General features: G+C 38.9%; 1 protein-coding gene across 1 annotated transcript in view; it reads left to right on the forward strand.

Moving 5' to 3' along the window:
• LOC127432077 (zinc finger homeobox protein 4-like) overlaps positions 1-24675 on the forward strand; it is an 86889-nt gene that overhangs the window by 19264 nt on the left and 42950 nt on the right. The window contains exons 3-4 of the mRNA XM_051682869.1: positions 1016-1518; positions 23254-23485. Coding sequence (XP_051538829.1) covers positions 1016-1518; positions 23254-23485 — 735 coding nt within the window. The remainder of the gene's footprint in view (positions 1-1015; positions 1519-23253; positions 23486-24675) is intronic.

A 24675-nucleotide genomic window follows, 5' to 3' on the forward strand; every position in this document is an offset into this window, starting at 1 on the left:
GCTGCCATGCGAGAATTATTCTTAATATCTCTTTCCTAATTTTCTTAAATCACCTTAATCCTTCGCTCCATCTAGAAAAAAAAAAAAAAAACCCTAATCTAAACATGGACTGTAAAGAGCAGATTACCTGTAGACTCTGTATTAGAACAATGCCCCAACACACAACACTAGCAGCAGAAAATTTACTCTCTCACTATGTTGGCTCAGACCAAGTACAGCCTCTCTGCATCTGTTTCTGAAAACTGATACCCTTGTGCATTACACTCATGGATATTTACCTCCATGCTAAATATAGGCTGACACATATACATTAGCTTGTCAAGAAATATTGTTTCCAGAAAAAACATAGCCTTTCATCCAACAGGCAGCTAAACTCAGAACTCTGTCTGACAAAATGCTATATTTTTACCTTGTCTTTATCTTGTGTAATTATTAAATTCAAAGCTTTTTACTAGTGGGTTGAGGGTATGGAAAATGATCTTGCTCACTTGTAAAAGTACGGAGATCAAAGCACTAAATTACAATTAGATATAAGATGATCTGTTTTTATTATTTAGATTTTTTACACTACTATTGAGGCAGGATCTTTTTATATCGATCAGTTTTCACATCTTTAAAGAAAGAACAAAAAATGTGCCTGAGTACAAACTCAGGAATGCCTGGTAGGAGTAATTAAAGCTATCTGATGAGGAAGTTTAGAATTTGAAAGGGATGATTGTAATTGATCCTGATTCAATCCTATTATAGCTTTTTATAGTTAAGGCTTTATAAAAGCCATACTCCTTACTGGGGCTTTATTTTATCAAATCCTTTTGTATGGATGCCTTACACCAGTCTCTCAGCTCTTTTTAAATTTCATTTAATAAAAACCCCTTTTCTCTTTTTCTCCTCCCTGTGACTCTCTGCCCCACCTCTTCCCTTCTCTCTCTCTCTCTCTTTCTCTCTCTCTCTCTCTCTCTCTCTCTCTCTCTCTCTCTCTCTCTCTCTCTCTCTCTCTCTCTCTCTCCCCCTGCAGTAAATAATGAGCTGCCTGCCGAGTTGCGTCTTGCGAGTGGTCAGCTAATGGGTGATGACCTGTCCGTCCTCTCTGCTGGGGAGCTGTCGCCTTGCATCAATGACCCGCTGCTGAAACTCTTCCAGTGTGCGGTGTGCAACAAATTCAGCTCCGACAGCCTGGAGGCCCTGAGCGGGCACGTGGCGGGCGAGCGATCGCTTCCGGAAGAGGAGTGGAGGGCTGTGATGGGAGACGTCTACCAATGCAAGCTGTGCAACTACAACACACAGCTCAAGGCCAATTTCCAACTCCACTGCAAGACCGACAAGCACATGCAGAAGTATCAGCTGGTGGCCCACATCAAGGAAGGTGGCAAAGCCAACCAGTGGCGTCTCAAGTGCATTGCCATCGGCAACCCTGTGCACCTGAAGTGCAATGCCTGCGACTACTACAGCAACAGTGTGGAGAAGCTGAGATCGCATGCGACCAACCAGAGGCACGAAGCTGCTTTGAAAGTCTACAAGGTCAGTAATGCTTTACTTTGTATCAGTCAGTGTCATGACCCACTGTCCAAGTTCTGTATGTTCTCAGCATCACATTTGTATTTAGTTTGTTTTATCTAACATGAATTGCATTCTATGTATTTCTTCACTGTTTAAAAATATAAACTGGATTGACAGACAGCTGAGACGGACAGCAGATTCAGTTACTGTCATCAAAAGAACATAAACAAAGAACATTTGTTTTCCCGCACCTTGTTTTTATTTATTTATTTATTTATTTATTTTTATATAATGTCAGATGGGGCATTAGGGCAGCTGTAAATTTGATTTGCCCTTCCATGCTCTCCCTTTTTCCAGTTTTCCTCCCTCTCTTTCCTGTAAATATTCTACTGACAGGAATATGCCAGTCAGCCTGTTTACATGATGCCTTTCAGAAATCAAACTCAACTGAATTTATGTCTGAAATATCAATATTTTTTAACAGTGAAGTTGCCTGGTGTTGTAGTGGTTCACTGAATTTTCACCTCCTAGAAAAGCTGCTCCGTCATCCTGCAAACAACAACAAACATCAATTGAACAGTTGAAAAATGCTGAACATGTACTGTGCATGTTTTATGGGTGTTTGTCCACATGTGTGTGTAAGAATGATGTGTGCCATGATTATTTTTAAATCACCCTACGTTTTAGTAGTTTTGTAATGCACACAAGTGATGTTTTGATGTTCCAGACATTCTTATATTTTGATTTGTGGGTCATATTTTGCTTTCCAGGCCTGGGGCAGATAACTGATCCACAGTGGTGGTGGTGGTTGAACAGAGGCCACTGCAGCCTCATCCTGTTCTTAAGTGCATTTGGGTGTTGACTTACTGGACTGGTGTGATTGCCTGAAACAATAATACTAACATCCTGAAATCATAGACCAGCATCACATCCCAGACACATTAGTGGACTCCTCTGGATAAACTGTATTAACTTAATGAGGATCTATTGACCAGCATTAGTCACTTTTGACTTATATGTGCTCGTAAGCCGAACTCGGCTGTGTATTTAGAAAAGTGAATTTAGCAGCTGACAATGGCGAGACTGCATACAAATTTGGCAGCCCTGTAATGATAGCAATAATAAAACAATTCATTACTTTGACCCAAATGAACGTATGATCGTTCCAAGAGGCTTTTTTTACAAGGAAAGAACAACTATTTCACACAGTGGACTACACTAAAAAGATTAGAATAGAACCAAAATACTTAAAAAGGCCGTTGAGAATAATAAATGATCAATTTCTCTTTCTTAAAGGAAAGAGACTTTGAACAGCTCCATTTTATTAATGTATTCAGACAGTGTTAGAAATACGGAGCAAGTAACCAAACAACAAAGAGCAAATCCTCCAATGGGTGAAGTCAGCATGAGGCAAATGAAGGGCTAAAAGAATCGCATGTGGTATTTGGAGGCCTGGCATTAAAGACACAGTCCATGGGAATGTTTTGAAATCCTTAGCAGTTTAGAAAGGGGTGGGGGGTCAGGGGGCTCGGATAATTCTCTAAGCAAATAAAGAAGGCTCCATGGCAACAAAGAGCATTTTGAATCATGTCAAAAGGCAACTAGATTGAAGATTAGAAGAAGAGAAAGCCCTAGCATGATTTTAGCAAGTCTGGCCCTTACGCATTTGTTTGATCACTTGCATGTATGAATGTGTCATTGCATGATTGATTATTGAAATTATTGCATCTGTTTGACCTGTAAACTGATCTGAAATGTTAGATTGAAGTTTACCTTAATTTTTAGATTACATTATGTTCCTAAACTGAGGTACATCTTTTTAATGCTTTTACTTGTCCTCAGTTATTTTCTAGAACAGCAGGTGGCTTTTATGGAATATTTAGGATTTAAAATGGTGTTGATCTTTCAGGTTTATTCATGGCATATCCTGAACCAGCATGACAGTTGTCTCCATTTGAAGTTTGGAAGTGAATGATCTTGCCAAAAAGAGAGAAAGAGAGAGACATTTAATCTAATGACAAGCTGTTGTTTGTAGGGCTTTTTATGTGAACTGCCCTTAAGTTATCAAGGTAAAAAAGAGGAGTCAAGGTAAAAAATATTAGCATTCAAATGGACAGAGTTTTATTAGCTCACACTTCAAAAAGCGTCAACAGGTGATGCCGCTCAATTTTGATGGAGAAAAAGGGGCGTTCATTTGACACAAAGGGGGTGAGGGAGTTCGGTCTGGCTCTCTCATCTCCTCGCACCCCACCTTTACCCAGGGAGAGAGGAAAATCTGTTCTACAGATGCGGTTTCTAATGCTTTTGGCAGGAATCAGGCCATTTCACTCGTGTATATTTGGTAGTAAATGTTGGGGGGAAAAAAGAAAAAAGGTTTCTTTATTTGACCAGAAAAACACCTCGTCTTTTATGCTTAAAGGTGAAAGGGTAGCACTAAAGAACAAAGAATTGATGACCTTTCCAGATGAGTCCGGAACATAAGTATCTTTATGGCTAAAAATGATTGAGGAGACAAACAAAAAGGATATTCAATATTTTTATTGCAGATCTGTACCTATGATTTTCGAAAGGAAATTAAGATTACAGGTTTTCCAGACTTTAAGAAATGACCTAAATTACATTTGCTGTGCAATGTTTCTTCTTCTGAAAGAGTATGGTGAGTAAATGTAAAAAAGCTTCACATTAGAGGCCGAGGACGTGGCTTCGACGGTTTTAAAGCTCCCAAGCCAACACCTAAAACAGCCTTGGATTTTCTTTTCACCATATGAAGTAACTCTGCTATTAAAATAAATACAATGGACATACTTGGCTTCTTATAGTGTTTGGCTTTTGGTTATAGTAATGATGCATTGTCATGATACAATTATCATTAATAAACACTCAAATAAACGCAGATGTAGCCGAGTGTAAATCTGTCAAGGCCTTTCGAAGGCGGCGTAACGCTTGATTAAGAAATGGTGAGAAATGTCTGTTTCTCTAAAGAGCTGATTTGCAGTGGGCACTCGGGTCATTTGAAGCCAAGAATGTTCATGGTCAGTGTGTTAGAAAGCATGTAAGGGGAAATGCAAATACCAGCTCGCACCTGTTCACCAGGTGCTCCTCACATGGCTCCTCTTCTCTCTCCTATTCTCTCTCTCACTCACCATCTGTTTGTATATTCCCTTCTCTCTCTATACTTCCTCTCTCTGGAGGCTTGTGTGCAGAACACAGGGATGTCCAGTGTGTATCCCCCAGTTGCGAGTCAGAAGCTATGAATTGCTTAATTACAACCAGGGGTGTAAAGTAACGAATTACAAATACTCACGTTACTGTAATTAAGTGGTTTTTCCCAGGAATTCTGCTTTTTTTAAGTAGTTTTAAAATGATATACTTTTACTTGAGTACATTTTAAGTGCTGTAACTGTACTTTCAATGCGCTATTTTCCAACCGTCTGTGTTCACTACTTCCCTTTCCTGATTTTATTTTTATCTATCAACACGATTGGCTAAGGAGAGTCTCTTGACTCTCGTCAAATCAAATCACACATAAAAAACTTGAATGGCAGCTGCAGATCCGGCGGCAACTGTTACGGATGTGGAGGAATCCTCAAGCACAGTTCAACACCTGAACATCTCGGCCGCACCTGAAAGGGCTTTTCGCAGTGAAAAAGGCCAGTTGCTTGACTGTGTCATGTGAGTTTAACTTGCTCAAGCCAGATATCAGCAATTTTAAGAAACATATCGAGGTTTAGCTATCTATCACTGAGATTAATGGGTTGATGTGAGAGATTAAGGCAAAGTTATCAATAGGGCTAGGCGATAAAACAGTCTTGATGTTTATCTGAAAAAAAAAAGAAAAAAAAAGAAGAGCTGCCACGATATCAATGATCAACTTTTGAGTAATTTTCTATACTTAGCCTATGTTCTGCATCTAGAACAGGGGTGTTCATTACATCGATTGCGATAGCAAGACAACCACTAGTTGATCTCGATAAAATATAAAAGACTGACTTTTTATTTCCTGACGTCTGTAGCTGCGTGCTGTTTTTATTGACAGGTGGCTAATGGTTGTGCGCTTTACATGCGCTTAAATGGCCAAATACACTTCATAATTTTGCCAATGCCTGTCTTGGTGAGGCATTAATGTAAACGCAGTCTGTTTGGTCTAAAGTGAACGTAAACAGTGGGACAAAAAGCGTATTTGTGTCAAAATGTCGGACTTGAAGTGTGCACGTAACCGAATTGAGCACTATCTAGTAGGCTTTATATGTCATATAAAGATTATTAATCAAACAACAATAACAAGGAAACAAGAAAACCACTCACTACTTTTGGCTGAATAACTTGAGTAGCTTTAAAAGTATTCATGTAATAGAATAAAACAGTGACATTTTTAATAATAATATTTCTTAATAATAATGTTAGTTTTATTTTTTTATAATATCGACCCCTGTTGTAGAGAGAGTGTTAATGATGATGCAATCATTTACAATTATACTTAGCCTTTATCAAGTTTTTTCTAATGATTGATAGAAAAGTATCAACCTTTGTAGAGCAATACTTCAGGCAGAAAATTCCACCAGTCACAAACTTCAGAAAATTGTGCATCATGCATTAGAATGAAAACACAACTATTGCTGGGCTTAAAAGATACAAGAACTAAATGTGGAACATTGTATCTCAAAAAGAGGACAGTGTGGCCCCCCATGTGCTACTTAAAGAAATAGTCCACTCAAACATTTTGGCGCCCATTCACTTGCATTGTATGGACCAAAAGAGCTGAGATATTCTTCTAAAAATCTATTTCTGCTGAAGAAAGAAAGTCATACACATCCGGGATGGTATAAGGGTGACTAAATGATGAGAGAATTTTCATTTTTGTGTGAATTATTCCTTTAAAGCCCAATGTGGCCCCTGTACCAAACAACTGCTCTACCGCCTCTATTGTGCGGGACATGACGTGCCAAGTGACCCTGCTTTTTAGTGTTTTTTTTTTTTTTTTTTTGCATTCCTTGCATTGTTTTGAACATGTTTTATGCGCAACAATAACTCTCTTAGTCGCCATTAAGGGAAATTTAGACCTTACACATAAACTGATTTTAATGTAATTGTTTCAAACATTATGATTTTGAAAATAACCTTTCCATCTTTTCATTTCTGAAATCATGTCACCCTTTTATTTATTATTTTAAATCAGATTCATGTAGTGTTTACATTTTTCATAGATAAGTGATGTATTTTAAAAGTTGTCAATCATAAACACCTATAAAATACCTATATTTTTTATTCTTTCTGGCAAACAGCCATAGAAGGGAATTACGGTATGTGTGCTACATTTTTAAATTGCAGCATCGAGTTTTTATTATAAAGGGGCATAGCTTTCGCAACTCAGTACTCAATACTCACTACTCATGAGTACTTTTAAATGAGCTACTTTTTTACTCTTATTTGAGTAGTTTTTAGGACAGGTACTTTTACTCTACTCAAACGACATTTTTTAAGAAATAACAGTACTTTTATTATTAATAATACTACAGTATTATTTTTCAGTACTCTTTCCACCCCTAATTACAACAGCCTGGCCCCTATCAGAGCATTTGTCATCAGTCAAGCAGAATTTTCTGTCTGTCGTGAGTCCAAGACACTATTTCCATATTTGTATTTTCCTCCTCCTTTTCCCTTTTCTCCCCGCCACATGGACATAATGCACCACTCTCTGGTGGAGGTAGGCGGGGAGATGGAGCCGCGGCAACGGGCTTTCTATGGCCTTGTCCCCAGGGAGAGGCAGATAGCCCATCTCATTATCCATGATATGGATGGCAACACCATTGGTCGGGGCAGGGAAATGAGAGGGGAAATTAAAAGAGGGGAGCAGAGAAAGGAGGGAGGAGGAGAGAATGTGAGAGAGAGGAGACTGGAATTTCAGATTTATTAACAAGACTTTTTTCCCCAGCCGTTTTTTTCCCCTCTGTTTGTATGTATATACTCCTCCCCCCCCCCCCCCCCCCAACTCTTCTCAGTCCGTCTTTCAAAACCAAGATGGCTGCTGGTTGATGGGCATATTATTATGTCGGCGGTTATAGCACATTCATTACTGAAGGTCAGGCTAACTCCTCCTCATTTGAAAATCAAATGTCCCATATATATGCAGCTCAAATTATTGTCTGTCATTTCACCCAATCTTATGGTAAAATGGACAGGAGATTGAGTTGATGGTATTTGCATAAAAAGCAATTGTGGTATAGAAGAACAGGGAGGATTGATTTTGCACGCAAATTTCCTATAGCATCATCATCATCATCATTGTTGTCAGTGAGCACAAAATATTTATTTTATTTTGAGGCTTTTTGCCAATTCTTATTAATACAGTAGAGATTGAGGTGGAAAAGATTGAGATACAAACCTGTATCTCCCAAATTAGCACCATGATCCACTAGGCCACAACAACACCCTCCATGAAGTGCCTTAAAATATGTAGTTTTGATAGTTTTGGATTGTTTTTTTACAGCTGGTCAATAGTAATTTTTGACTAACATAAACATCCATAATGTTTTTTAAATAATTTAGCTTTTAGTATCTTCAAAATTAAACACTACACTGCATAGCAGGCATCCAAACATTGGAGAAAGTGGGATAGGAAGACCAAAAGAAAGAGGAAAAGCAGGCATTGCCTGGTCTAAGCTGTTTGTCAAAAAGAGTGGGACTGCCGCATTGCTGAAGGACTTTGCTCGGGTCCAAACAGCATTATATCAGCCCTCACTTTACAAACGCAAACAAAACCACAGCCTCACAAATGCGTCAGTTTATCCACTTATTCTTTGCAGGCATAAAAGTATGTCAGCACTCTCTCAGCCTGCCGCTCTGACCCAAGAGAGGGGCCAGATTATTCAGATGCTCTCGTCTTTCACCTGCACGCGGATTACAATGGGAATCTTTCAGGGGAGGGAGGAGGGGGAGGGGTATAATTAAAGCATACAGACAGATGAGTGTGAGTGCAAACACAAAACCAAGGCTTCAGCTAGGCCCTGCTGTCATTAATCCTCATAGATATTAATAGGTATATCTCCCATCATGCCCTCCCCACTTGTAAGCAGATGGTCATCTCTACACCGGCCCTGCAGAACTAACGTTTGCTGATCGACAACTTGTTAAAATGTGGCAACCCAGACAGCCCTCTCTGTTTGGTTCTCTCCTGCTTTTTTTCTTGCTGTTTTCTTTCTCTCTCTCTTTTTGTCTGTTTTGTGAGATGGGTGGGGGGCCGCCATACGAGGATGCTCTGATATTAATAACCAGATGTGATCTTCCTGTTGGCCCTGGGTCAGAGAGGCCAGCCAGGTCAGCCCATTTGTCCGTGTGCAGGCACTGTGAAGTCTATTGAGGTTGACAGGTATGGGAACCATAGCAGGGGAAACAAGACTTACGGAGCCCCAAAAGGGAGCGTGGCACTCCCAGGAACAAAGAGTGGCAGGAGTTTGTCATTTTTTACCCCTTTCTTTTCTCTTTCTTTTTTCTTCCCTTTTTTCACTACCCCCCCCCCCCCCCATCCGTCCATTTTCTCATGGGATTTGGGCCCAGCTTAACAAAGGATGACTCACAGTTCTCTGATAAGGCCAGCCGTGGAAGGACTTGAATTGCAATAATATGATATTCTTGGTGAAATAGCTGGCTGAGGGTAATTAACTTTGCTTTGACTCTTCAGATACAGATGGAGGGCAAACATATGACTTTGCCTGGAAAGCATTATTGGACAATAAATGTATGATTGTACATCACACGTTCCCTCGAGATTTCTTTTTCAGTGCTAACCTTTAATTTTCCAGTTATTTTCTTTAAGAATATGCGTGCAGCCAACGATCATGCATTAAAAAAAGGATCCTAAAGATTATTAGGACAGTCAACAATTAACAGCAAAGAGAGAGTTTGCAGAAAAGACTGGAATTAAGATCAATATTGACCTGTGTCGTTTAATAAGAGCCACGGCCATGAACAGATGCCCGAGTAAAAACAGAGCAGCAGTCATGGGTGGCAGTTTTTGCTCACATTAACAGACCTGAATGCAAGAAAGCATTCCTCAAGTAATTGATTTTAAACATTAGGTGCTCACTGAATAGATAAGTAGAGTGTAATATTCGATTACAGAGCAAAGAACTCCTTTAACCTCCTGTTCTTCCTGGCCAGGATTTCCAACACAATACGATTTACCTCCCCTTAGGTTCAGCAGGATTAGACCATTACTAGTAATCCTTAATGCTTTGAAATAGACCTGATAGAAGTTCCACTCATTTGTTTGGGATTACGGCCATGATTATTATTATTATTATTATTTTTTTTTTTTTCACATTTAGTTGAATTAACCCATTGAATTATAATTGTTATAATTTTTTGAAATGCTTAAAATAATTTTCGTGACATCCAGATGGCCAGTGTTTTTTTTTTTTTAGTACTGTACTATAGAATTATTATTTTTCTACTTTCTTTTTCAAATACTTCCTTCTGTTTCCTCTCACAAGCTCTAAATATCATGCTTTACTGAATGCAGGAATCATAATGGTTCACCCAAAAGTGCAGTGTGTTTGAAAAGAAGGCTGCCTAGGTTTTGTGATTCTCCAGAGGAGAACAAAGGCAAAAATTTCAGTAATCTTCAAAGTAGCCAGTGGTATGTTGAGTGGACAGTGGAATGCAGAATATGGCTAGGGTTTTTCATTGAAAAAAACAAAAACAATGTCTTTCCTTTTTTGGGTTGTAACTGCATAAACTGTGGTTGAAGCATTAGCTGTATCAGTCATATTGACTTACAATACCACAGTTTAGTGTTGTGAACCATGTTGTAAATTGATATGTTTATATGCGTTAGATGTAATATGTATATTTGTGTGTGTGTGTGTGTGTGTGTGTGTGTGTGTCTGTTTTTGTATCTTATGGGAACCAAAGTGGCATTCAACTGATCACAATGTATATTCAGGACATTAATAATGTGAAAAATTACTATTACAATTAAAAAAAAAAATTCATCCACGTGCAGCAATGACAGCTTTGCAGATCCTTGGCATCCTAGCCTTCAGTTTGTCCAGATACTCAGGTGACATTTCACCCCACGCTTCCTGTAGCAGTTGCCATAGATGTGGCTGTCTTGTCGGGCACTTCTCATGCACCTTACAGTCTAGCTGATCCCACAAAAGCTCAATGGGGTTAAGATACATAACAATCTTTTTCAATTATCTGTTGTCCAATGTCTGTGTTTCTTTGTCCACTCCAACCTTTTCTTTTTGTTTTTCTGTTTCAAAAGTGGCTTTTTCTTTGCAATTCTTCCCATAAGGCCTGCACCCCAGAGTCTTCTCTTTACTGTTGTACATGAAACTGGTGTTGAGCAGGTAGAATTCAATGAAGCTGTCAGCTGAGGACATGTGAGGCATCTATTTCTCAAACTAGAGACTCTGATGTACTTATCCTCTTGTTTAGTTGTACATCTGGCCTTCCACATCTCTTTCTGTTCTTGTTAGAGCCAGTTGTCCTTCGTCTTTGAAGACTGTAGTGTACACCTTTGTATGAAATCTTCAGTTTTTTTTTGCAATTTCAAGCATTGTATAGCCTTCATTCGTCAAAACAATGATTGACTGACGAGTTTCTAGAGAAAGCTAGTTCTTTTTTGGCATTTTTGACCTAATATTGACCTTAAGACATGCCAGTCTATTGCATACTGTGGCAACTCAAAAACAAACACAAAGACAATGTTAATCTTCATTTAACGAACCAAATAGCTTTCAACTGTGTTTGATATAATGGCAAGTGATTTTCTAGTACCAAATTAGCAATGTATCATGATCACTCAAGGATAAGGTGTCGCAGTGATGGCTGCTGGAAATGGGGCCTGTCTAGATTTGATCAAAAATGACTTTTTTCAAATAGTGATGGTGCTGTTTTTTTACATCAGTAATGTCCTGACTATACTTTGTGATCAGTTGAATGCCACTTTGGTGAATTAAAGTGGCAATTTCCTTCCAAAACAACAAAATCTGTACATTATTCCAAATGTTTGGCTGCCAGTGTACATAAATACATACATACATTTATGTATGTTGGCACGAGGGGGACCTACACAATATTAGGCAGGTGGTTTTAATGTTGTGGCTGATCGGTGTATATATGTATATATATATATATATATATATATATATATATATATATATATATATATACACACATACACATAGTATATATATATATATATATATATATATATATATATATATATATATATATATATATATACACACACACACCGATCAGCCACCTGCCTAATATTGTGTAGGTCCCCCTTGTGCCAGCAAAACAGCACCAACCTGCATCTCAGAAAAGCATTCTAAGATGATATTTTTCTCACCACAATTGTACAGAGCAGTTATCTGAGTTACTACAGTCTTTGTCAGGTCAAACCAGTCTGGCCATTCTCTGTTGACCTCCCTCATCAACAAGGCATTTCCGTCCACAGAACTGCCACTCACTGGATGTTTTTTTGTTTTGTTTTTGGCACCATTCTGAGTAAATTCTAGAGACTGTTGTGTGTGAAAATCCCAGGAGATCAGCTGTTACAAAAATACTCAAACCAGCCCGTCTGGTACCAACAATCATACCAAAAAATCACTGAGATCAAATTTTTCCCCATTCTGATGGTTGATGTAAACATTAACTGAAGCTCCTGACCTGTATCTGCATGATTTTATGCACTGCACTGCTGCCACACGATTGGCTGATTAGATAATCGCATGGATGATTGTTGGTGCCAGATGGGCTGGTTTGAATATTTCTGTAACTTCTGATCTCCTGGGATTTTCACACACAGCTGTCTCTAGAATTTACTCAGAACGGTGCCAAAAACAAAAAAACATCCAGTGAGCGGAGAATGGCCAAACGGACCAAATCTACGGTAACTCAGATAACCACACTGCACAACTGTGGTAAAAAGAATGTAATCTCAGAATGCTAGATGCGGGTTGGTGCTGTTTTGGCGGCACGAGGGGGACATACAATATTAGGCAGGTGGTTTTAATGTTGTGGCTGATCGGTGTATATATATGTGTGTGTGTGTGTATATATGTATATTTTTAGTGCAAAAGTTTTAGGCACTTGTGAAAAATTTTGCATAGTGAGGATGTCTTCAAAAATAATAGCAATAAATAGTTTTCATTTATCAGTTAACATCATACAAAGTCCAGTAAACATAAAAAAGCTAAATCAATATTTGGTGTGGCCACCTTTGCCTTTAAAACAGCACCAATTCTCCTAGGTACACCTGGACACAGTTTTTCTTAGTTGTTGGCAGATAGGATGTTCCAAACTTCTTGGAGAATTCACTACCGGTCTTCTATCTATTTAGGCTGTCTCAATTGCTTCTGTCTCTTCATGTAATCCCAGACTGACTCGATGTTCAGTGGGGGGCTCTGTGGGGGCCATGCCATCTTTTCTATTCTATTTGCAGAAGGAATGTTTGGGAGTCTAAAATGTATTTTTCCTATTGACACACTAAAGCTGAAGATATAAATAACCATCTAAAGACAAATGTTTTTGTGAAACATCTTAAGTGCGTAAAACTTTTGCACAGTACTGTATATATATATATATATATATATATATATATATATATATATATATATATATATATATATATGTGTGTGTGTGTGTGTGTATGTGTGTGTGTATGTGTGTGTGTGTGTGTGTGTGTTTACTGTATATCCCCGTCTCCTCTTGATGTGTGGATAGGTGGGTGGGTAAGAGAGTTATTTGCTTACACTCTTTTGATAAAGCATAGGTTAAAAGCATTTGCCCCTGCAGACTCGTCTCCTGAAGATTTTCTTTGGGAATATGCAAAGCGGTCGGCTAAGAACTGCTCCCATTGAGGAGTGATAGCAGCAAAGCAAGAGGTAGGGCTCTTTATACATTTTATCTCCATGATCCCTGTGCTCTCTTCTTACCCCCATCCCCCCTCCCTCTTGCCCTTCCTTCTATAATAGGATGCAAATCAGGAACCCTCCTCTATGTTGTTGTGGAAGGGTAGAAGGCAGATGGAACATGAAAGGGTTTAATGTTTAAAAATATCAATAGGGAGAGCACACAGTGGTGAGTAGGGCCTAGATTCTCTCGTATCAGATACACAAGGTGGGATATTGTCTCATCTTTGCATGGGCTTGTTTCAAAGGAAAGATTTCAGCCAGGAGACCATGCATCATAATTAGTTGGAATGCCGCATCCTCGTACTGTACTGGCTGAGGGTCACACGCATGGATCGTCCCTCCCACCTGAGACTGTGAGCTCATAACTCTTTGTTTGCATTGCTGCACATTAAAAACATATTCTGGGATTTGGGGGAAGGGTTTGATCTTAGAGAATATATGAAAAATGGTTTTATATTTTACTTATAGTTTGAATTATTAAATACACATATTAGCTGGTATTATGAAGCTTGAAATGCTCTTTTTTGAGAAAATTTGTGTGCCTATATTTAGTGATTAGATTCTAGACTCTGCCAAGACACTTTACAAAGCATCTCAAACAAGCATCTCAAAGGCATATGACTGTATGATTAATAAAATTGAGTGTTCAAATTTACTGGATTTTTAAGGAGGTTAGGCAGAATTTTTGCCTCAGTCACCATTCACTTTCATTGCTTCTTTCTTTACAATGTAAGTGAATGGTGGCCAACATTATGCCTAAAGGAAGTCACAACCAACATGAGGGTGTTGTTATGAGTTAATGATGTAAGAATTTTCTTTTTTTGGGTGAGCATCCCTTTAAATTGACTAATTGAGAAGCCCAATTTCAGACCACTCCAATACACTCAATAGCGGAAAACCAGATTTTCGTGCAGCATGAAGAAGTTGCAGCCTCTGGTCTTTTTTACTTCCTGCTTGAGACAGACAAAGCTTTGAAGGGTAATGGTGAGTTTAGTGGATTTAATGGTAGAGAAGTGTCCAGGCGACAGATTTTAAATCAACATAATATAAATACACCTCCATTTTCATTGGGAGTTTGCTTTCTTTTAAGGGAATTTAAGGAAAAAGACAAACACTCGTGCTGTCTTGGCAGAGGAGTGAAGATTATGGACTACTACTTAATCTTCCGTATCAACTACAGAGGTGAGAGGTTATATGCAAATGGAATTTTCTGATGCTCCTGCTTCATGTTTCGGGCCAGTTATTCTTTTTAGAGAGACAAGAGAATCTATTATCCCATTACCATTCAGCAGCAAGAGGATGCCAACATCATAGCCATTTGATTTGTTTCAAATGGCTGTGTTTTAAAACCTAGTGAGCTGCCTACCTTGACAGCATTTTGGGCATCAATTTATAGGCATGGTACAACATTTAATCTGGTCTAGGTAGACAGCTCGCTAGGTTTTAAAACATTCAAAACATGATTCAAATGAACACACCTATAATGCCCCCCTAAAAGATTAACAGCTCACAAGGCTCAAAAGGACATTTAAATTAAAAGTTGGAATCTGCCTATAATTCCCAAAATGCTGTCTAGGTAGGCAGCTTACTAGGTTTTAATACATTCTAAACATTTGATTTAAACTTCCAAGCACACTTATTGTGGCCTCCAAAAAGGTATGCTGTTTACAAGATTTAAAAATATTTAAAAAATTCAAATTGAAAGTTGGAATGTGCCTACAATTCCTCCAAACACCCTCTGGATTTTTCTGTTTATCTTTGTGTGATGCAGATAAGTGGAGTTCTTCATTAGAATACACTCCGTCACATTAATAGATGAGCATTATAAAAACAAAGGATTACATGTGCTTGTTGTGCAGTGGAGATGCCATTTAACCCACATAATTCTGCTGTGTTGGTCTGGAGGTTTTTACAGTGCAGTAGGGACCTCTTATTGACCTTTGACACAGTCAGACATGTGATTAGGGAATACCGCTGCATGCCAGTTCCACTTTTTCTGCTTCACACAGAGAGTGGTAACATGACAATTGATGGCGTAGTCTCCTGTGCATTAAAGCCTCTAGTGTCCTAAGGTTCTATTCATTCTCATTAATTTCCTTCTGTCATATAGGAGCATTATTGCAAGTGTAATGATATATTCCAGATCAACAACATTAGCACCACATGGAAATATTTCTCTCTGTGTGTCCCCCTTCATTTGTTTACCATTCGGTAAGAAAAGTGTGAAGCTATAGCATGATTGGCTTCCAACGCACTTAGCACTGTTTACTTCAAGTCGACAGGAATTGGCACTAACAGCAATCGGTGAAATATTGCATTGCAGAACAATCAACATATTAAAATGCTGTTAAAACCCATTTCTCACAGTCAAACACACATACATTGACATGATTACTATGACTGTAAATGTACATGAGAGGGTGAAAAATATTTCCAAAGAGAAACACCCACGCTCACAAAAGTTTTTTTTAAGACTTTCTGCTTACCAGCTGTCAATTTGTAGATTTATTTGTTTTTAGTGGATTTCTGTTTAGACCATGCTTGGCTGGCCAGCATTTACATTAACTATTCCAAAGTCATGGTACTGACCAGCATAACCCTGCATCAACATTTTGACAGCGATTTGAGACCTTCGTATTTGTAATGTTCTTCCTTGTTCTACTGTGACTATGCAGTAAATTGTAGCTCCTCTTCGGAAACAATGTGCTGCACTTGTCCTGGAAAAATGGGCGTGTGTTGCCCCAGACTGGTCCTGCTTGTCCGAGAGCTATTACAGTAAATGAGAGGTTGTGGATGGATGCTGCAATTGTGGTTTTAGTCATTTTGGAGGGACCCCGGGGTGTGTCCCGCTCCCCTTACTGCGGCTCCGCAAGCCACCTCAGACGAGAGAGTCCTGGTGAAAGACACATTGTGCTAATTCACTTACTTTACATGGCATTCATTTGCAAGGATGATGATTATTATTATATGACCTAAGCAGATAACCATATGGCAGAATGTCTTAAGCCATAATTACATATGATGAACCAGACGGAATCGGAGAAAGAAAAAAATAAATAGACGAGGTAATTTGGGGCTCTTTGATGCATTCCTTTGGATTTGTTGAGGTAGGGGAGAAACAAAGTAGAAAGGATATGGTTTTTCAGGCTTGTTTTTTGCCTGTAGCGGACAAGACGGTGGCCTTGTGCAAGATCTCTAAATGGAATGCATGGGGCATACCTCTCACACAAGAATTTCGCTCGGGTTGCCAACTCCTACAGTACCCATGATATAACATTACATTTATGTCTCCGGGCTCAATAGTGCTTACTGGTAACATGTGTTTGGACGGTGTCAGCATTGATGGAATCGTATACCTGGCTGGCCTCCAAGTAAGGCTGGAATGTGTTTAAAATGCTTTGAGGAACAAAACAAGCTTTTGTTTATTTTCGTTTTTGGGGCCCCCGGAGTTACACAGAAACTGGTGCCTCTTTGAGAGCACACAAACAAGAAATCTTCAGATTGAAAAAATAGTACAAATTAGTATAGTATAGCTTTCCATTTGCCACACATTATTATTAAAATGTGGTGGTGAAAGCTTTCAGAGCAAGTTGAATTTTTTATTGCTAATGACAACAGTAAAAATGGTTGCATGGAATGCCCTAATTTAGGGACAGGATATTTGTCACTGTCCTTCTTTTTAACCCTTCCTTTTTTTGTCTCAAGAAGTCTTGTCATTCTACAAGAACAGAGTGAATAAACAGCCAGCCCTTATCCTTATTCTGAATTCCACTAATGAGTCTGTTTTGTCACTGCAGGCAGTACAAATGAAAGCAGGCTCCTACTGCCAACAGCAGACGGGCAGAGGGGAAGGAAAGGAGAGGTGTTTTGTAATCATTGAAGTCAGCATAAATAAATAAGTCTCGTCAGGTTGGGGAAAAAAACACTCCCTGGGAATTGGGGCCTAGTTTGACAGGTGAAGGGGAGTCCCCGGTGCTTTGATTTGCATTGTTTTGGCAGCATGGTATGATGGCGTCTTTGCTTTAGAGTTGGCTGGCTCATGCCTGATTAGGTCCTGAGAGCCCAGAGAGAGCAGGAGGTGGGTGTTCCTCCTCAGACCCCTGTGCCCGGGGTTCCCATTCATCTGGATGTGCACTTCGGCATGCCAAGGGCCACCTGGGGACAACAAGTTAGCTAAAATGATTGGACCCCTTGGGGTTTTGACTCTTGGTTGTTTGCCAAATGCTAATCTAGAACAATTATCCATCAAAGGCAAGAGCACTCTGCTATATTGTCATAGATAGTTTCTTTGCCATCCACACCAACAGCACTTGGAGCGATGTCATAGATTTTGCTCTATGCTTGACAGAAACACTGCAAAATTTATCCTCCAGCTTTCTACTAAACCAAGTCGAAGTGAGAAAAACCAAAGTCTTGTTCTTTTATTTATTTATTTTTATAATAAATAGGCCTTCTTTTCCTTGCTAGCAGCTTGCTGACTTTTGGTAGGCGGAATCTGCTCCATGATGCCACAAACATTTTGAACTTTGCAGGTAGTATATAACTGCTTTGCGAGTCTGGCAGAACTAAAAATGGTAAACTTAAACCTCATAAATCAGAAACCCCAGGTTCGAGCCTCTGAACAGCTTGCACCGGTGCCACAGAGGTATATAAAAGAAGGAAGAAAAATACACAATTTCAGTATAGGTCTTAAACAAACAAAGCAGGAATGCTGATAGTGAATAAATTAATATTTTTTGAAGCTATGCACAGTTTCTCTGCCTGATGCTTTAAACGTTAGACATGACTGTATTTTATTAGGACCATGAAAATGGATACTCAGCCATGATTCAGAATAATTTAAGATGTGCGGTCAGCCCCGTTCACATGCAACACAAATCTATTTCATATTTGTATGAACGTAGTAGTAATGGAGTCTGCTAAAACGTGATAAAACTCAAAATATGCATAAATGTGATTTAAGGATGGGAATGCAACTTCAACAATAGCTAGTCAATAGCCCTCAAGCAAAAGCTTGTTTATTAGCAATAGTTATTCATCCTAATAATGTTTAGTCATCCTCCAGAAAAACAAATTATATTGCAGTTTTCTTAGAAAAAATCTTAATAGAGCTGGGCTGGAATGTTCTGTGTACTACTTTGCTAACACTAAAACTACTTAAAATGAATTTATGATTCAAAGGTTGCACAGACATCAGGAAAACTGAGAGAATTCAGGAATGAGTTCTTGGCAATAATTGAGTTGAAAAATAAATCAAGTTTTAGAAAAGTCAACAAAGATTCTGCATTTTGAGCATATTGTCTACTTGGATTCTGTTTAATTTATGGCCTGTACTTTTACATGCAGCAGTTGTCCAAGAGCTGCAGGTCTTTGAGAGGTTTATATGCCAATTCCACAGGGTTTGAGTCTGTTTAGGACACAGGGAGGGAGTTCTTACAAGTAACCCCTCATGTCTTCGGAGTACTTCCTTTTCGAAAGAAACAAAGATAGCTGTAATTAATGACCCTGAATCTGTGCCAAAAAGGCTTTCCTCTGACAACTTCAACTTAATTAAAGCTTAAGACATTTCAATGGCCACAGAGAGCCCCTTATGGAGCCTGGTCCTGCAGACTCGTGAGAAAATTCTGCAGAGTTTATGAAAGAAAAGATGTGTGTTACCACTGGTGCCATGACTCTAATCCCTGACAGTCCAAGAATCTATTTAGTCAAAAGGGTTTCCTTTTTAGCTGGCTCACACCTGCAGGCATGCTGGTACTTTCTTCAGGCTTGGAGAAGGCCAGTTTTTGTGTTTTAGCAGAAGATCAGATAATGGAGGCCTCGCTCAAGCTTTTGTTTTTGCACATTGTTCATTAGTCTGGGAGTACTGTAGGCACACTTGATATGCTTGGCTTGCCTGGGGAATGGGGAAGGGGCTGTTTGTAGGATGGGGGGGAGGGGGGCGGGGCTTTGTGTGTATGTGTGTGTTAGTCGGATAGGAAGCCTAGCAGATCTATATGGCCTTGCATGGCGCACCGCTGCACAATTTTAATGCAAAACTTTAGCCCAAATTAAAGTGTATAATTTTAAGGCAGGGCTGAATGCTGGAGCCCTGCTGTTTGAAACACATTAGAGCTGAATAGAACAATGTGCAAAGCTGGACAGTTCGGATTTTGCCTACAAAGAACTATTTTAAATACTCGCTCTAGCCTTCTGTGTCCAGCCTCCGCTTGGAGTCTCTTGTCAGAATTAACAAGCTTAGGAAGCCCCACCAGCTTTCAGTGCGTGTGTGTGTGTGTGTGTGTGTGTGTGTGTGTGTGTGTATTTGTATGCGACTGTCCCTAAAAAGACCAGTCCTGTTTGGCAGAGAGGGAAGGAGGCTGTTCACCTCATTCATACCAGCTGACCCACTGGAAACCAAAACACCAAGAGAAATAAAGCTTTTAGGTGCAGTTTAGTAGCTGTAAATAGTGAAGGAATTAGCATTAGAAAGTAGCCAGGATTTCCTCTTAGGCTTCATGAAAAGATTAACACACCTGTTTGTGTGTGTGTGTGTGTGTGTGTGTGTGTGTGTGTGTGTGTGTGTGTGTGTGTGTGTGTGTGCATGCACCATTTATATGCACCAATATCGTGCAGAGTAATATACAGCAGTATTTACTTAAAGGTGCACTCAGTAACTTTTGTCTGTGTTGTCTTGGACTTACACTTACTCCTAGCAGCTTGGATGCAGCATCATTTAAAATCAGTAGTCTTCAGTTTCAGATGCCATTGTAGAAATGTATTCACAGTCAGCCATGATTACTTGAATCAGTGAATGAAAGTGTCAAATAACAGGACGGTTACTGAGATTAAGTGAGTAGTATTCGGCTGGTCGTGATTCTAGCATGGCAGCCCTCATGTGCTGACCCTCTCCATGTAGAATAAAACAGCTTTTAAAAGATTATTGATATGACTGGAGTCTTCATTTTAATGTGAGTGGTCATGATTTCCTACATATTTTGCAAAATTACTTAATTATTTTATTTGTCAATGACCCATATTTTTCTTACGGGTCATTGACAAATAAGGTTGTCTAAGGTGTTAAAAATAAGAAATATTAAAGAAATATAAATCCAGTTAAGAACACGTGTCAAGTTCTCAGAAATGTAATCTTTGTCTAATTTGGTTTCATACATTTCTGAAAAAGCTTTATAGCATGTTTTACAAAAATATTTTAAACTTTCAAATTGTCATGCGGTGTAACCATCAAGTAAAAAGTATAATAATACTTTCTTTGCACCTTGAATACATGAGAGTATAAACTTAATCATTAATTTCCAAAAGGTTTTCAGACAAATTTTTCAAGGTAAATGTTTTTTTAAAGTAAAAATATTATGCATTTTTGACTCAAAAATATCAAGTTTTCTCAGGGTTACACCACGTGACTTGAACAAAATGTGCTTTTTCATAAAAATATCAAAATAAATATCAGATGTTTTTCAAAACTTCGTGCTCAGTCTTGAGGGTCTAAAGGTGTCCACTCTGTTTTATGGTTTTTATGGTCAACATAAACAACAAAAATGGCTACCTACATGTTGGTTACACCACGTCTTTGATTTGGTGGACAAAACCATTTTAAATATGAATTATATTTTTAAACACAATTGTTTCACTGCTTATTTTTTAAAGAAATAATAATAAAAGATTATTTTGCACTAGTAATGCCAACATCATTTTTACTGATTTTTTTTCATACATTTCAGCTTTTAATGAGACTCTGGACACCATATGACCATATTTTTCATTTTTAAACCCCAGAAAAAAATATCAGTACTTTAAAATCAGAAATTGAAAATTTGCTCATCATAGAAGAGGTGTATTCAAGTAAATGGTTTGATTGAATTGCATTTTTTATGTATTTTTAATTTAATAGATCTGGACAAAAAAAGTTTTTTTTCTAGATCGCTCGCCCACTGTCACAGACATGCATTTTTTCTATTCCAATAACTGAACTAGTAAAGGAAGTCTGGGCTGTTTCTATGAAGGATGCAGTGGTGTAGAAAAGTTGTTCTACACACAAAAGCGTTTTATGGGTGAAACTCTGAAAACTGTTTGAGTTAAAATCATGTACACGTTGTAACTGTACACTTCTCATACCTTACATTCTTTTCTCTTTTTTTTTTTTTTTTTTTTTTTTTTAAGAAAACAAAATATTTCTTTGTAATGTTCTCTTGGCACACTCTCATTTTTGAAAGTGTGCGAAACTTTTGAAAACTTCCATTACCTTCAGTGGCATAAGTTTCATGTGAACACTAGGAAGGACAAATCAAACTCGGACATACCACTTTTCGCAGTGGAGAGAGAACTCACACTCAAGGTTGCCAGATTGCATGACTAAAGCGTCACCCTGACAGAATATATCCAAACTGTCAAGATCTGATTGGGGGATTTCACCTATTGAAATCTGGCAACTTTACACATGTCGAAATCTAATTCTGACTGGCAAATCGCCGTTATTTAAACTCTGTTATTTATCAAATGTAGAAAACGTAATATTTTACTTGCATGATTAGTTCTAAGTTATACATGATACAATTAATCTAAAGGGGATGGTAAGGGGGGATGGTGGTTTTGCAAGAGGAATGCTTTTTTGTATTTCTTGCAACAAGGGGGATGCCATCCCCTCGCATCCCCCCTCAACTCAAACCCTGTTTTTAACTGATTCACTGAAATGAATCAAACTTAACTCTAACTCAAGAGTTAACTTAACTTTTGCTAATGAAGTTGAAATCAATGACACTATTAAAACATCTCTGTCTAAACTCTCTCATAGTCATGAAACAAGGAGGGATCCTTTGGATATTTGCAGTGTTGTCAGTATAATCTTTGCAAATATATTATGATATTTTTATTCAGTATATAGCCATGCCATAGTGTGCACGCAACTCATCATTGTAATCGGCCTTTTAAACATTAGCAACATGGTGGAAGTAAAACCATTGTGCTTCCTTTAGTCACTGAAACACACACACACACACACACACACACACACACACACACACAGGGGGGGCCTGGGGAACAGGAGTCTTTGTGTCAGTAGAGAAACTGAAATAGAGAGAAGCCACGTGGGGGTTTAGCTTCCACTCATGCCTGCTAATACGTCACAGGCCTTCATATCCCTCTCTATACACACACAAACCAGCATGTGTGTATTTAGACTACATAAACATGAATATGTGTGTGTAAGTTCATGTTTAAGTTGTTTCACAGTACTCCATAGGTTTTTATGAGTGGGATGGAGGCAGATTTGCTTCTCTCCTACTGAATGAAGCCACAGACCTGTGGTAGTTTTATTGCCAGGGCCTTGTAGATTTGTTTTCTTATCTTTATCGCTGCACAGATAGTAAATTATCCCCATCAGATCCCATCTTCTTTCATCCCCTTATCTCTTTCTAAAGTTGCACAGTCCAGACTTAAAGTTAAGCTAGACTTTTTGTCGTGGTAAATTACTCCTATGTCATGGATTACGTGATGCCAGGCAGAGACACGTTGGCTTGTATCCCCCTTTGCACCTCTCTCTCACACTCTGTCTGTTTTTCTTCGTTGGGCAGCCCCTATAAAGCACCCAGCTTTGACAATCTCTCTTTGTTATCAGTATTTATGATTAGGACAAAGCTGGGAGGAATGCATTTCATGTGGGGAGATTATTACTGGGGAAAGGAAGTATCTGTTTCATGTAGGTGCTGTCTCAGGCCGTGAAACAAACGACGGCTGTAATTTCATGTGAAGCGTATAGCCCCTAATGACTTTTTCCCCTTTCTCTTTCTTTCTCTCTCCCTTTCCATCTGTGCTTTCACATCCTTCCCTCCTGCAGCACTTGCAAAAACAAGAGAGTGCGTGTAACTCAGAGTCCTGCTACTACTACTGTGCGTTGTGTGACTACTCCAGCCGAGCCAAGCTGAACTTACTGCAGCACCTCCGATCAGTCAAGCACCAGCAGAGCGAAGGGCTCCGCAAGCTGCAGCTTCACCAGCAGGGCCTTCCTCCTGACGAAGACAACCTTGCCGATATTTTCTTCATCAAGGACTGCCCTCCAAATGAATCTGGTGAGTGTACCATTTACCCTTCTCCCATACCTCCTCCTCCTCATCTTCCTCCCTCCCTCAAACCTCAGTCCGCACAGCTGTCTGCCACCCATTTCAAAACCCAGAGTACATCTTTTCCCAATGTAAAACATGCCAGCTGCCTAATCTCCCTAAAATGAACATGTTGTTCCCGTTAAGGGCCTTCTTTTTATATCAGTACCACGCTCGGCCCTGTACGCAGTGACATCTTTAGCAAGCTTGCAGAAGGTTATGAAACTCTACCTTGGGAGGATCTCAGAGTGAAATTCTTCCCCCTGGAGTGAGCTTTAATTTCCTTTCTCATGACCAAAGCAATTTGGCTTTCATTTAAAAATTTTGGAGCTGCCAGGAGCTAATAAGTGTAACAGGACTGTAAAACATTCGGAGATTAATAGTTTTATTTGAGAGGGACCTGTAATTTAAAACATAAGACCAAGTCAGCGTCTATTATATAATAATATCTGTGTTAATGCTGCACAACTAAATGAACGCTTAACTTGTTTTTGCTTTACCTGACCTGGCCGAGGGAAACGACTAACACGTTTTGAATGGCATTCCAAAGCTGAATTAATCTCTGTTCCCCAAAGTGTCCTGTTTATATATGAAGTCCAGAACCAGATGGGATTAAATGGAGAACCATATGTGAAACTCCAGCTCCAAAACTACACATATTGGAAATAAACGAGTGTGTTTTACATTTGGCATTAATTATATCTGGATCAAAGGTGCTTCGGAGTCTGGGTGCACCAAAAGGCCCAGTTAGATAAATCATTATTTTGCATTCAGAAAGACAGACTAACTCTCTTTCACATGTGCACACTCACACACACACACACACACACACACACACACACACACACGTTGGTGCGGCTATCCTTATGAGGACTCTCCATAGACATAATGATTTTTATACTGTACGAACTATAGATTCTATCCCCTAACCCTACCCCTAAACCTAACCCTCACATAAAACTTTCTGCATTTTTACATTTTCAAAAAAACTTAATTTAGTATGTTTTTTAAGCGATTTAAATTATGGGGACACTAGAAATGTCCTCATAAACCACATTTATAGCATAATACCCTTGTAATTACCAGTTTGTAACCTAAAAAAGTCCTCATAAACCACCCAAACCCGCCCACACACACACACACACACACACACACTCTCA

This window comes from Myxocyprinus asiaticus, chromosome 41 (genome assembly GCF_019703515.2).
Source record: "Myxocyprinus asiaticus isolate MX2 ecotype Aquarium Trade chromosome 41, UBuf_Myxa_2, whole genome shotgun sequence".
Classification (NCBI taxonomy): Eukaryota; Metazoa; Chordata; class Actinopteri; order Cypriniformes; family Catostomidae; genus Myxocyprinus; species Myxocyprinus asiaticus.